The sequence below is a fragment of the Ornithorhynchus anatinus genome, chromosome 13 (genome assembly GCF_004115215.2).
Source record: "Ornithorhynchus anatinus isolate Pmale09 chromosome 13, mOrnAna1.pri.v4, whole genome shotgun sequence".
Taxonomy (NCBI): domain Eukaryota; kingdom Metazoa; phylum Chordata; class Mammalia; order Monotremata; family Ornithorhynchidae; genus Ornithorhynchus; species Ornithorhynchus anatinus.
In genome coordinates, this window is record NC_041740.1 from 25,366,017 (window position 1) to 25,380,935 (window position 14,919).

General features: G+C 46.4%; 1 protein-coding gene across 1 annotated transcript; it reads right to left on the reverse strand.

The window, feature by feature from the left end:
* Nucleotides 1-515: 515 nt before the first annotated feature.
* Nucleotides 516-14,181, reverse strand: PSMC2 (proteasome 26S subunit, ATPase 2). The gene is made up of 12 exons (XM_029077957.1): nucleotides 14,035-14,181; nucleotides 10,491-10,528; nucleotides 9,143-9,224; nucleotides 8,483-8,582; nucleotides 5,926-6,057; nucleotides 4,273-4,345; nucleotides 3,812-3,907; nucleotides 3,015-3,179; nucleotides 2,217-2,304; nucleotides 1,318-1,520; nucleotides 910-1,006; nucleotides 516-812 (listed from the first exon to the last, which is right to left on the reverse strand). Exons 1-12 carry the CDS (start codon nucleotides 14,102-14,104, stop codon nucleotides 655-657), a joined length of 1,302 nt encoding a protein of 433 aa, XP_028933790.1. The 5' UTR covers nucleotides 14,105-14,181; the 3' UTR covers nucleotides 516-654.
* Between the last annotated feature and the right edge of the window lie 738 nt (nucleotides 14,182-14,919).

A 14,919-nucleotide genomic window follows, 5' to 3' on the forward strand; every position in this document is an offset into this window, starting at 1 on the left:
CCAATTCATCCACAGCCATTCAACCGCTGCCAGGCCCTGGACACTTTGTGGTGTAGCAGGCAGGAGCCTACCAACTTGTACTCTCCCAAGCACTTAAGGCAGTGATCTGCATACAGTAAGTACTCAAATACCATTGATTGATTTGCCAAAGAGGAAACTTGGGCATATGCAGACCCATCTGATTTTTTTTTGGGTACTACACAGGTAATCTCACACTTCTCAACTAGCCTCTGCCTCATGGTTGTTTATCTGCTCCCTTTCAAGTCCCGAAGCATTTAGTAGGGGCTGAGAACACTCTGTGGTGGGCAGAGGAGAACTGCAAAGGTAATAATGTTGAGTGGAAGCTATTCCTGTGACTCACCCTAGTCTGAAAAGACCAACTCCTGTACTGGTGGTGATTTCAGAGAAAAAGTAGCTACGCTTTTGCCTCAGTCAACTTTTAAGTTGCCTATCACCTGATTGGGGCCATTTCCTCTAGCTAAAAGTGTTGAAAAAATAATGGAGCAAAGAGGCACGTGCCACAAAAGTCTCATTTTATTACCCCAACCCCTAATGGTTAAAATGTGACCACAAGAAATTGGGAGTTCTATTTTTTTTTTTTTTTAAGATTCCCACCATTAATCCAATCCACAAAGCCCACCTTTGGCCTGAAAGTCAGTTGTATGTCATGTAGCGAGGTGTCGCGCTGAATTTGGCATATGATTTGATGACCTTATTCACAGCTTCCAAGAAGTCCTTCTCTGTGGCAATTTTTCGCCGGGCTCTTATGGCGAACATCCCCGCTTCGGTGCAGACGCTGCGGATCTCAGCACCTGAGGAGGGAGAGATAGGGGTGGGGGACGTGTGTCAGTTTCAGCAGGGCTTTAGCAGCAGGTTCCCGTGAGAGGCGTGTCCTCCCGTTTTACTCACCAGTGCTGTTCGGGCACAGGCGTGCCAACAGCTCAAACCTTATGTCCCTCTCGACGCTCATTGAGCGGGCGTGGATCTTGAAGATGTGAGTCCGACCCTAAAGGCAACGGATAATGGCCGTGTCATGACGTGAGCCACTTCTGAGAAGGGGAGAGCATCCTCCTCCACTTGCTTTGTTAAGCACTTAACGTGTGCCAGGCACTGTACTAAGTGGTGGGGTAGATACAAGCTAGTCAGGGTGGACACAGTTCATGTCCCAGCTAGGGCTCATGGCTTTAACCCCCATTTTAAAGGTGAGGTAACTGAGGCACAGAAGTTGAGTGCCTTGCCCAAAGTGACAGAGCAGGTCAGGTCCTCCGACTCCCAGGCCCGGGCTCTTTCCCTAGACAATGCTGCTGCTTTGCTTACCTCGAGATCGGGCAAGCTGAATTCAATCTTCCTATCCAGCCTCCCTGGCCTCATCAGGGCTGGGTCCAGGGTATCGGGTCTGTTGGTGGCCATGAGGACTTTAATGTTGCCACGGGGATCAAATCCGTCCAGCTGGTTGATCAGTTCCAGCATGGTACGCTGCACCTCATTGTCGCCCCCGGCCCCATCATCGAAACGGGCTCCTAGAAAGTAAAGTCGAGTTGCCAGAAATGTCACACAAGGGGCGGGCAACAATCAGAATGACCTAGGCCCCATTGTGACAGGGAGCTGTGACTCTAGCACTTTCAAGTCTGTAGTCACAATTCAATCGGGACAAAAACCAACCGAGAGATAAGACGACCAACTCAAGGCCTGTATGCATGCATCCTTTCCATCGAATCAGTTGTAAGTATAGAGCACTTACTGTATGCAGAGCACTGCTTGGGAGAGTACAATATAACAGACACCTTCCTTGCCCACGAGTTTACCATTTAGATCACAGTCTAAAGCTATCCCAAAAGGCTAGAGTGAGGACCTCTTAAGTTGGAAGAGAATACAAGTTAATTACCTAGCAAAGGGCTGAAAGTTAAGAAAACATGGTACTTCCAGCCTAAGTTGGTTAAAGCATCTTTTAAAAATGGTTTGGAATCTTATCCAAGCCCTTTACATTCCCACAATCAACACTATGTTGTAGATACTAAGGTAAGGTTACTCAGTCCTTGAAATTTAAAATCTAGTTTTTGGTTACTAGACAGAACACTGTCTAGTGAGGGAATTGTTCCCTCAATTTCAGTGACTCACCTCTGCTAACATGAATAAGGAACAGCATAACTGGTGAGGTTTTATGTTGAATGTTGGGACAGCTGAGAATGACTCCCCCAAAATGTACATGCACTTACCTCCGATGGCATCGATTTCATCGAAGAATATGAGGCAAGCCTTTTTGGTTCGGGCCATTTCAAAGAGTTCGCGAACCATCCGGGCCCCCTGAGGAGAACGAGAGCAATTTGTCACATGAAATGTAGGTGAAAAATTGGTTTATTATATATTAAAATATATAGCTCACTCCACCTGAATACCATTAATCCAATTCACAAAGTCCTCTCTCCAGGAATGAGCAGTAAATCGATTCAATAGAACCAAGTTCCCATGATTACCCCTTTAGTAGGCTGCATGTTGCTGGGAGATTACTATTTGGTTTTCTTCTAATAGAGCCCACTGCACCAAATAAGCACTCAATAAATACTTATATTGCTACTGAGCTTGAAAAGTTCCTCATTCAGCATGTCTCCAATCACCAGTGACCAGCGTGACTGGTCCACGCCAATCGGCATTCAGAACCAGTCTTACAGGTTTGGATTGGCAATATCCGGCTGGGCAGACCTGCTAACCTGGGACAAAACCTTTTTCATTTTTCTACATGTCTACTGTCTGGTTACTTTCTGGCTTGTTCTCTTCACACACTAGACTTGTACACAAATTCTCCTTTGGGGGCAAAGGCCATTGTTGGGGGGTGGAAAAAAAGGTTGGAGGTTGGTTTAAAACAAAGCACCACCTCTCAAAATAGGTGAGTAAATGCAATGTGGCTTCAAGTTCGATGGCCCTCGTTGCTGTTTCCCAGACCCAGGGTACAGTCCCCCAATGAGAGGTTTTACGCCCCTTTTGCCACTATCATGGGAGAAGATGACAAACCTTACCTCGCCCACGTATTTCTGCACAAGTTCGGATCCGATAACCCGGATGAAGCAAGCATCAGTCCTGTTTGCCACAGCTCGAGCGCAGAGAGTTTTGCCCGTGCCCGGGGGACCAAAGAGAAGCACGCCTTTTGGGGGTTCAATCCCCAGGTTAACAAACCTCTCGGGCTGTGAGGAAAGGAAAAGGTAAACATTCACTATTTCTGCACACAAGTGAATTTTGTACACACCCTTCTTATATACAAATCTTAAATTCTGTGGTCTACACTACACTTTGAAACCAATTTGAAGGGGTCTACTCCTGTCATCTATGAAATTTTTACACATCTCTTATACCCAAAAGTGAGCTGTCCTTGATCAATGAAGTATCAAAAAGGGCCTGAAGTTTCTCATAATAAAGTCCTGCGTCCTTTCAGATGGCCCATTTCTGTAGAAACTTTTTTTTAACAATTCTATGCAGTTAATGCCAAAAGAAGAGTCATCTTTTTATAGCAACTAACTTTCTGTGGCAAAATTGGCTCATCTTCAATTGTTCTGCATTAAAATAGCTGTTACCACTCTCAATTACATGTCACCTCTTTTTTCTCGCCGTTGGATTAAATAAATTTATTCTAATCTTTCCTCCTGGATCTAGTTTTCAAGTTTGTTGAGCACCTAATTTGTTTGGAAATCAAACTCAAATGATGCCGTGTTGTTTAGGCCCCAAAGTACCGTATTCTAATGTAGATTGCTACCCTGACATTCAGGAGTCAATAAACACCCGCCCCTACCAACTGAAAGTACACTAGAATATCACTTACATGAAGCAAAGGGGTTTCAACCACTTCTCTCAGTTTCTCAATCTGTTCCTTGCAACCACCGACATCACTGTATGTGACATCTGGTTTTTCCTCCACCTGAGGGAGAAAACAAAGAAGGCAGTTGGCTTCCAGTTCAGTGGCTCTAACCACTAACAAATGGACCCACTTCCTGAAAGAAACAAGTTGGAGGCCCATTCAGATTTGGATAAAAATGAAAATTACCCTTAGCACTTCCACAGCCATCAGATAACTGAACACCAAAATTGGTAGTGGGGAAAGAACTGATGAAAAAAAACACTTTTCTAAACCAATAAAACTCTCCCCAAACCGTTTCACAGGTACGCATGGGTTTGAGCTCAGTGAATCATACATCTGCCATCAATTTTAAATTCCTATCACGAGGGAAGGAATGTGATAATGGGAAGCAAACCCCTTCCTTCTACCTCCTCCAGATAACTCACCTGCATCATAGTAACGGTTGGGTCAATCTTGGGAGGCAGAGGAATATGAATTTGATACTTGTTTCTGTCCACCCTGAAGGGGAAGCACAAAAGATGTCATTTAGTGATATGATCCCTTACCCCCTAAATCGTAAAATTCCTTGGGGACAGGGATCTTGTCTACCAACTCTACCTCCCAAATACTTAATACAGTACTCTGCACCCAGTAAGCATTCAATAAACACCACGGATTGTAGTACCGTCTCTTGGCAGATCGGGATCTCACTGTTGTGGGAGAGGTGGGGGCAAAAGGTCAGAGCCAAGTGACAACTCAAGCAATGTGACACACTCTGATCAGGTCTAGAAATTTTCAAGATGGATTAGGTCCTGAATCTGTGAATTGGGTAAGTCAGCATCCTTTTTTGCCATCCCCCACCTACACACAAGGTCTTGTACAAGGGTTTCTTGAGATGAACACAGTTTGGAAAAGCCCAATCATTAACATAGCAGTGGCATTCGCCGAGTCCCTGCTTGGTACTGTGGATGGTACTAGGCGCTTGGGAAATACAGGATAACCAAATGACATGAACCCTGTCCACAAAAGAACTTACAAGAACAGGGAAGATACACATAAAAACATTCACTTTTACAGCAGTCAAAAAACAATGTGAACAAATAAAAATGAGTAATAATAGTTTTACCCCAGAATTACAGTGAGCCAACATTAATGAGAAATAGTATAATTTTATGGGCACTTGGCTCATTTTACTTGTAATTCACAGGCATCTCCACAGGGTCAACTTCACAAAAGTATTACCCCCTCTAGAATATAAACTTATTATGGACAGGGAAAGTGTCTAATCAATTCTGGTGTATTGTATTCTCCCAAGCACTTAGTACAGTGCTCTGCACACAGGAAGTACTCAATAAATACAACTGATGATGATGATATTTTTATAGTGCAGGGGGTGCTGGGCCGCTGACCTCTTGCCCATGTCCTGCCTCTGGCCTGGAATGTCCTCCCTCCTCATAGCCAACAGACAATGACACTCCCTCAACTTCAAAGCCTTAATGAAGGCACACCTCCTCCAAGAGGCCTTCCCTAAGCCCTCCTTTCCTCTTCTCACTCCCTTCTGTGTCATCTTGACTTGCTCCCTTTATTCATTCCCCCCATCCAAACCCCACAGCACTTATGTACCTACCCATAATTTACTAATTATATTTAGTAAATATAATACTAAGTATATTTAGTATAATAATTTACTTATTTATATTAATGCCTGTCTCTTCCTATAGACCCTAAGCTCTTTGTGGGCAGGGAACGTGTCTGTTATATCCTTATACGGTACTCATCCAAGTGCTTAGTACAGTGCTCTGCACACAGTAAGTGCTCAATGAATACAATTTACTGACCGATTGATGAAAGGGAAAGTGGAATCCAGAAACGGGGCCAGTGGACTAAATGGAAAAGGCCCTCACCTGTTAATTGACACATGACCTCTACAGAAGTCAGCTGTGTGGGAAAGGGGGCAGAAGAGGAAGTTCAGCACAGTTCACCACCCATGCTATGACCCGGACCTAATGGTCGAGGAATAAATTAATCCAATCCAAACCCAAATGTGCAATTGGATCCCGGCTTCTTCAAGAAACATGAGACCATCACAGACACCTTACCCAACTCTCATTCCTTCTTCGATGTCAGTAGGCGCCACCTGGTCGCTGAGGTCCACCACAAACTTGGCAAACTGCTTCACGTTGATGATGTACTTTGGGTCCTCGGAGTCGGCGTTGATTATCTTTGTACACCTAGCACAGTAATGGGTCTGATTAGAAGGAGAGAGTACAACTTCTGGTCAACCATTATTAATTTATATTACTGTCTCCTCTAGACTTGTAAGATGGTTGTGGGCAAGGACTGTGATTCTTGTATTTTTCCAAGCACTTAGTACAGTGCTTTGTACACAATAAGCGCTCAATAAATACAATAGAATGAATGAGCCAGGTAACGGGAGATTTCACAGTGCACATACTTCTTTGTCTCCCCCAGAACAAGCTGTGCCCCACATCTGTTAAATGGTTATTCAAGGAAGCTTTGGAAAAGATAAACGGGGTCTCAGACAGCAAGGGAAGACACCTAACGAGTTTTGTCTTTTTTTTTTTTTTTAATGGTATTCATTAAGTGCTTACTAGGTGCCAGGCACTGTACCAAGCTCCGGGATAGATACAAGCTAATCGGATTGGACTCCAACCATTTCCCATGAGGGGCTCACAGTCTTCATCCCCATTTTACAGAAGAGGGAACTGAGTCCCAGAGAAGTGAAGTGACTTGCCCAAGGTCACAGAGCAGACAACTGGTGGAGCCAGGACTAGAACCCAATTCCTCTGACTCCCGGGCCCATGCTCTATCCAATAGACCACGTTTCTCCTCCTTAGGGGGAGTCAAATTTGTTTCACAAAAGTTCTGGCCCAGCTAGTCTTAAATGTCTCGAAGGTGCAGTTTCCATACCTTCCGTATGAAAAATTAGTATGATTGAACATCTTACTATAATGAAGTTCCCTATCTATAAAATATGCACTTTGGAACATCAGTGCTCCGCACACAGTAAGTGCTCAGTAAATATGACTGAATGAATGAATCTTATGTCTCAAGAAACCCCTAACGAGATAGCAGTCAACTCATGTCTCTCTCAGTCAATAAGCATTCCTTCCTCTCAATAGATTAGTCCTACCAGCTCACTAATGCTTGTCCCCTTTTTCCACTTTCTCTCCTGTATAAGTCAGGCAAAGCCAAATCTGGAATGCACTCTAGGAAACCAACACCTGGACCTGGCTTGCCTTCCTTCTCCCCTCCTCCCTAAAAGCAGCATAGAAAAGAATCCATTTTTCTACACTATATCCCTGGACGGGGGACCTTTTATCTCCAAGGACTACTAAATTCTGTTGGAAGAGCAGTAATTCAAAGGCACAATTACGAGAATTCCAACTGCCATTTCAAGAACTTAATGTTGGTATTTGTTGGTATTTGTTAAGCGCTTACTATGTGCCGAGCACTGTTCTAAGCACTGGGGTAGACATAGGGGAATCAGGTTGTCCCACGTGGGGCTCACAGTCTTAATCCCCATTTTACAGATGAGGGAACTGAGGCACAGAGAAGTTAAGTGACTTGCCCACAGTCACACAGCCAAGTGGCAGAGCTGGGATTCGAACTCATGAGCCCTGACTCCAAAGCCCGTGCTCTTTCCAATGAACCACGCTGCTTCTCATAACTTGACCTTACCACTTTCATTCATTCAATAGTATTTATTGAGCGCTTACTTTGTGCAGAGCACTGTACTATGCGCTTGGGATGAACAAGTCGGCAACAGATAGAGACAGTCCCTGCCGTTTGACGGGCTTACAGTCTAATCGGGGGAGACGGACAGACAAGAACAATGGCAATAAATAGAGTCAAGGGGAAGAACATCTCGTAAAAACAATGGCAACTAAACAGAATCAAGGCGATGTACAATTCATTAACAAAATAAATAGGGTAACGAAAATACTAGTACTAGTACTTTGCTGTACTTTCGTCACCATGGCTACAGCCAAAATAAAGCTTAAAAATATGCTGCTGCCATACTAAAGCAACCATATCCTTCAGTTGGTTGATCACACACCATCCCGTGAGGAAAGTTATTTACAAGAGGAAAGTTATAGAACACAATATTGTCTCAATCAATCACTCTCACCTCACTGCAAACACTAAATAACCACCCCTACCCCATGTGAACTGTGCAAGTAGGAACTAGGATAACGGCCTCAGTTTCCTCATCCATAAAATGGGGATTAAGACTGAGCCCTGGTTGGACAGAGACTGTGTCCAACCTGACTAACTTGCATGTTCCCTAGCGGCTTAGTAAAGTGCCTGGCACACAGTAAGGGCTTAACAAATACCATTCAAAGAAACAAACAAAAAAATAGATGCTAAAATAATGACAGTGAAAGAGCTTTATTTGAAGAACTCTTCTCTTCCAACCCTCCCTATGGAAAAGCTCTTCACCCTCCTCATGGCACCAGGGAAATGTTTCACGCCTGTTAACTGCCCAAATACAAAAAACTTTCCCAAGCAAAATTAAAATACCAATCAATTTGAGATTTACACTGGAAAATGCGGCAATACTGGAGGACCTTAGGGAGTCCAATCCAACCCAGGGATGCCAGGAAATCACGTCCAACAGCCCTCTGACCGTACCTTGCGACCTGTAAGGGCTGCTCGCTCTGTAGGGTCTGCTTGTCTGCGGCCAAATCCCAGAGGGCCGGGGGGGCCAGGCCCGTATCTGACTCCTTAATACCTGGAGGGAGGGGCGGGTAGAAAGCACATTCATTAAACACTGAGACAGAGGACTCCTCTTCTGTTGGAGAACAACAGTCAATTCAGAGAAGGGCTTTTTTATTTACATCCCACCTAAATACGTTTCAATTCAGCTGGGCACAGAAGCCGTTTCACTCATGCACAAAATGGATGCATGAGGATGGACGGTGAGACTAGATCACACTGCTTGTACATACTTCGAGTCCCGTGTGGGACATGGACTGCATCCAACCTGAATGCCTTATATCTACCTCAATGCTTAGAACGGTGCTTGACACATAGTAAGCACTTATCACATGCCATTATCATAATAATAGAAATGCCACCTCAGTGCTTAGAACAGTGCTTGATACATTATAAGTACTTAAGTGCCATCATTATTAATAGACATATCACCTCAGTGCTTAGGACACTGCTTGACACATAGTAAGCGCTGAACAAATACCACTATTATTAAATAGAACTACCACCAAAGAGGGTCAATCCAAATCGTGCATACGTCACCCACACAGTTCACTTTGACAAGGAACATAGACATACCAGTGAGCTCATTGATCTTCTTGAGGAGCTGCTGGATGTCATCTTCCACCTGCTTGATCTGCCTTGAGTAGGTACTCTGGCCCTGGAACGGCAAAAGCATTTGAATTATCCTCCTCTAACCGACATCTCCAATTACTCATTACCAGGTCCCACCTCCAATTTATGGAACCATTTTGACCCCTTTCCTTCTCTCTTTCTCGCCTCTACACTGATCCTTGAGGACTTCAATAAACCTGTGGATGTTCCCAACAACGTTTCTGCTGCCTGCTTCCTCTCACTCCCCTACTCCACCGGCCCCTCGCTCCACTCCACCTCGCCAACTTGGACCCACACTTCATCTCATCATCTCTATTCACTGTACAATCTCCCATCAACTCTGAAATATCCCCCATGACCACAAGTTCCTGAGCTGCCTTCTCTCCCACCCCCCCACCCCCCAAATCTGTTTTTCCAGAAAGCTCTGATCTTTTGACCCCACCCAGTTTTCTAAAAGCCATCTTGCCCCACTGCTGTCCTTACCCAACCTACCTTGTCCAAGCCCTCCACTCTGCCTTCTCCACTGAACCCAATTCCCTCGCTTCCCTATCCCTTCGTTGATCTTGCTAACCTGCACGTACACTGTGGAGGAAACCCAGATACCAGGCCTACCTTATCCATCTCAAGCCCACCCTCAATTGTCTTACTCTGCCCCTTCCACCCTTCGCCATCCTTACTGCCTTCCATGCCCATTGCCCGGGCCAGTTGCTTCAGCCTTTTAACTCCCTCTTCAAACTCCCTGGTCCTCTATCCCTACATCTCTTGCTTCTAATGCCCTAACCATCGGCAAAGTGCTCTGCACATGGTAAGTGCTCAACAAATGCCACTGATTGACTGACTATGATGTTATTTATTAAACACTTAGGGAGGGCCAGGCACTGGGCAGCATATGAAACAATCAGATTGGATAACAGTCCTAGTCAGTCAACTGTATTTATTAAATGCTAACTGTGCGCAGAGCACTATACTACAGACTTGGGAGAGTACAATGTAACAATACACATACACACTCCCCGCCCACATAGAGCTTACAGCCTGACATGGGGCTCACAATCTACGAGTTAGGGGCTGCCAAAGTATTGTGTATTCCATAGTTATTTTAAAGGATCCATATCAACTACCTGAAACACAATCAAGTTACTGAGCTAACCTTTCTAAGTCTTCACAGCAAAGATCTGAAGTGACTTAAAAAACAGTACAGTAGCTTCAAACGAACCCGATACGATCACGTGAATTTCCTGGGTTGGTGTCAAGGCAGGGTCAGGCAAATTAAATTTACACAAAAACTACTATTTAAAAGCAAAGCACTTACATAGGTTTTCAGCAAGGCAATATCTCCTTCATCCAAAGCTAAAAGACAGAGACATAACACATGAGATTTATCGCAGAGAAACTATAACAACCTCATTTTTCCCTTTAAAGAACATATCCCATACAGAAAGGCAGAGAAGAAAATATTCCACTCTTTGAATATAACTTGGAATTCCACAGAGCAATGACAGAATGGATTTGTCTTTGTACATGCTCGATAAATACCTGTGATTTAGGACAACTTGCCCTAGAGGGCAAATAAGTTACAGTTACAATCCCCTAGGCAGGAGATTTAACCAAACTGCACCCAGTACCCCAAATACTATTCCTTTAGGTGTTTTTTTTTGGGGGGGGTACACCATGGAGAGATAGGGACTGGGTCCAAGCTGATTACCTTATATTTACTCCAGGGCGTAGAACAGTGCCTGGCACATAGTAAGGGCTTAACAAATGTCATTATTATATCATTAAAAATGGGGTTAAATCCTTCACTCTCCAATTTAGATTGTGAGCCCCATGTAGAACAGGGACTTTGTAGTGCTCAGCGCTTAGAACAGGGCTTGGCACACAGTAAGCACTTAACAAATGCCATCATTATTATTAATTACCTTCCATTCATTCAATCGCATTTATTGAGCGCTTACTATGTGCAGAGCACTGTACTAAGTGCTTGGAATGTATAATTCGGCAACAGCTAGAGACTATCCCTGCCCAACAACGAGCTCACAGTCAAAATGGGGGAGACAGACAACAAAACAAGACAAAACAAGTAGTCTGGCATCAATATCATCAAGAGAAACAGAATCATATATACACATCATTAACAAAATTAATAGAGTCATAGATAATACATACAAACGTGCACAAGTGCTGTGGGGAGGGGAAGGGGGAAGAGCAGAGGGAGCCTTGCACTAGCCCAGCCCTTAGAATAGTAAGTGCTTAATAAATACGACTGAATGAACAACAGTGGTCGACACCTAGTAAGCACTTATTTGATCGTATTTATTGAGCGCTTACTATGTGCAGGGCACTGTACTAAGCGCTTGGAATGTACAATTCGGCAACAGCTAGAGACCATCCCTGCCCAACAACAGGCTCATAGTCCAAACGGGGGAGATGGACAACAAAACAAGACAAAACAAGTAGTCTGGCATCAATATCATCAAGAGAAACAGAATCATTGATACACATCTTTAACAAAATTAATAGAGTCATAGATATATACAAACACACACAAGTGCTGTGGGGAGGGGAAGGGGGAAGAGCAGAGGGAGCCTTGCACTAGCCCAGCCCTTAGAATAGTAAGTGCTTAATAAATACGACTGAATGAACAACAGTGGTCGACACTTAGTAAGCACTTATTTGATCGTATTTATTGAGCGCTTACTATGTGCAGAGCACTGTACTAAGCGCTTGGAATGGTCAACTCGGCAACAGATAGAGACAATCACTTAGCAAACATAATCACTATTCATTATTAAGTTGAAGGTATCGGGGGAAAAGAGGATCCCCCACCCACCTCCGGGGCCTGCCACTGCTTCTGACCAGGACGAGTTGACCTCCACCCCCCAGCCCAAGCAGCTCTCGACCAGGCAAAGACCCCCCACCCACCCCCAGGCAGATCCAGGCCCCTCCTTTGTCGTCCTGATTTGCTCCCTTTATTCCTAATAATAATAATAATGATGATGGTATTTGTTAAACGCTTACTCTGTGCCAAGCACCGTTCTAAACGCTGGGGCAGATACCAGGTTATCGGGTTGCCCCACGTGGGGCTCACCGCCTTAATCCCCATTTTGCAGATGAGGGAACCGAGGCCCAGTGAAGTGGCTTGCCCAAAGTCACAAGTGGCGGGGCCACCCTCTGCTCTTCCCCCTTCCCCTCCACTGTGCTCATTTGTATAGATTATTTATTAGCCTATTTATTTTGTTAATGAGTTGTACATCCCCTTGATTCTATTTATCTTGATGCGGTTGTCTTGTTTTTGTTTTGCTCTGTTTTTCTTTGCCGTCCCTCTCCCCCGTTTAGAGGGTGAGCCCGTCACTGGGCAGGGATGGTCTCTGTTGCCGAACTGACCATTCCAAGCGCTTAGTCCAGTGCTCTGCACATAGTAAGCGCTCAATACTACTGAATGAATGAATTAGAAGCCACGAGCTCTGACTCCCCAACCCGTGCTCTTGCCACTGAGCCGCGCTGCTTCTAGTCATCCCCCTTCACTAGTATTTATTGAGCGCTTACTATGCACTGTACTAAGCGCTCGGAACGGACAATTCGGCCACAGAGAGAGACCATCCCTGCCCCACGACGGGCTCACCGTCTAAACGGGGGGGACAGCAAAGCCAAAGCGAACAAAAACAAGACAGCCCACCGCTTTATGCCCATATTTCTAATTTCCCGATTTATTCCCATTACCGTCTGCCTCTAAACTCGCTGCTTTGGGCAGGGAATGCGTCCCTCCCCTTGTTCAACGAAGGGAAGCAGCGTGGCCCCGTGGGTGGAGCCTGGGAGTCGGAGGACGTGGGTGCTAATCCTGCTGCGTGCCCTTGGGCAGGTCCCTTCCCTTCTCCGTGCCTCACCTCTAAACTGGGGGGTGCAGACGGTGAGCTCCATTACATTCCAAGCGCTTAGTACAGTGCTCTGCACATAGTAAGCGCTCAAATACTATTGCATGAATTAATTACCTTCGATCGAGGCCAGCGCTTGAGAAGCAGCGCGGCTCCGTGGAAAGGGCCCGGGCTGGGGAGTCAGAGGTCATGGGTTCTAATCCCACCTCCGCCGCTTGTCAGCTGTGCGGCTCCGGGCAAGTCACTTCACCTCTCTGGGCCTCATCTGTAAAACGGCGTTAAGACTGAGAGCCCCACGGGGGGGCCACCTGATCACCCTGTATCCTCCCCAGCGCTTGGGACAGTGCTTTGCACATAGCAAGCGCTTGACAAATCACTGGAAAGAGCCTGGGCTTCGGAGTCAGAGGTCATGGGTTCGACTCCCAGCTCTGCCGCTTGCCAGCTGTGTGACTGTGGGCCAGTCACTTCACTTCTCTGGGCTTCAATTCCCTCATCTGGAAAATGGGGATTAACTGTGAGCCTCCCGTGGGACAACCTGATGACCCTGTATCTCCCGCAGCGCTCAGAACAGTGCTCTGCACAGAGTAAGCGCTTAACAAATAGCCGGAGGAGGCGCCCCATAGATAGCATAATTATCCCGACTCTGCCCCCTTGTCAGCTGTGTGACTGTGGGCAAGTCACTTCGCTCCTCCGTGCCTCAGTTCCCTCCTCTGTAAAATGGGGGTGAAGCCTGTGAGTCTCACGTGGGACCAGCTCCTTCCCCCGTATCTCCCCCAGCGCTTAGAACAGTGCTCTGCACGTAGTAAGCGCTTAACAAATAGCAACATTACCATTATGACTGTAGTCTCATCCAGTAGACTACAGTAGAGTAGGCGCTGGATGAACAGGACTGGCTGCCTGGGGGGGGGGGGGGGCAACCCTGGGACCCCCCCCCCCGCCCAGCACCACCAGGCCGAGCCCCTCCGGCCGCCCCGGCCTCCTCACCGCGGATGGGCTTGTCCTCCTTCTCCTCCTCCTTGGTTTTGCGCTGATCGGCGCCCAGATAATCCGGCATCTTGGGGCCTGGTCGAGGCCTTGGAGCCCGAGGGCGATTACACAGCACCTGGCCCACTTCCGGTTGCCCGCCGGAAGTGACGTCACCCGCCCGGCCGCCTGCCCTGAGTTAAAATGGCGGACCTGGCGCTTCCTCCTCCTCCTCCTCCTCTGTGGGCGGAGTCGGAGCCCCCGGCTCCCCCCCACATCCCGCCTGCTGGGTGACCTTGGGCAAGTCGTTTCCCTCCTCCGGGCCTCAGTGACCTCCCCTGTCAAGGGGGGGGGTGGAGAAGCAGCGTGGCTCAGTGGAAAGAGCACGGGCTTTGGAGTCAGAGGTCAAGGGTTCGACTCCCGGCTCTGCCCCTTGTCAGCTGGGTGACTGGGCAAGTCACTTCACTTCTCTGTGCTTCAGTTCCCTCATCTGTAAAATGGGGATGAAGACTGTGAGCCCCATGTGGGGCAACCTGATTCCCCTGTGTCTATCCCAGCGCTTAGAACAGTGCTCTGCACATAGTAAGCGCTTATCAAATACCAACATTATTATTATTTCAATTTGCACACTGAATGTCAGCCATTCCATCCTGCGGATTCTATCTTCATCACATCTGAATTCACTCCTTCCTCTCCACCCATTCTGTTACCACACTGGTTCAAGCTCTTGTCTGTCATTTCCTGCCTCGACTACTGCTTCGTTCCCTTCACCGGCCTCCCTGGATCTAGCCTCTCCCCCCCTCCGGTCCTTACTTTTCCCTGCTGCCCAGATCAAAACAACAACAAAAAACCAAAAAACAGCACAGAATCCCGAGGGCTCCCTGATGCTTAGTTCACTCTGATCAG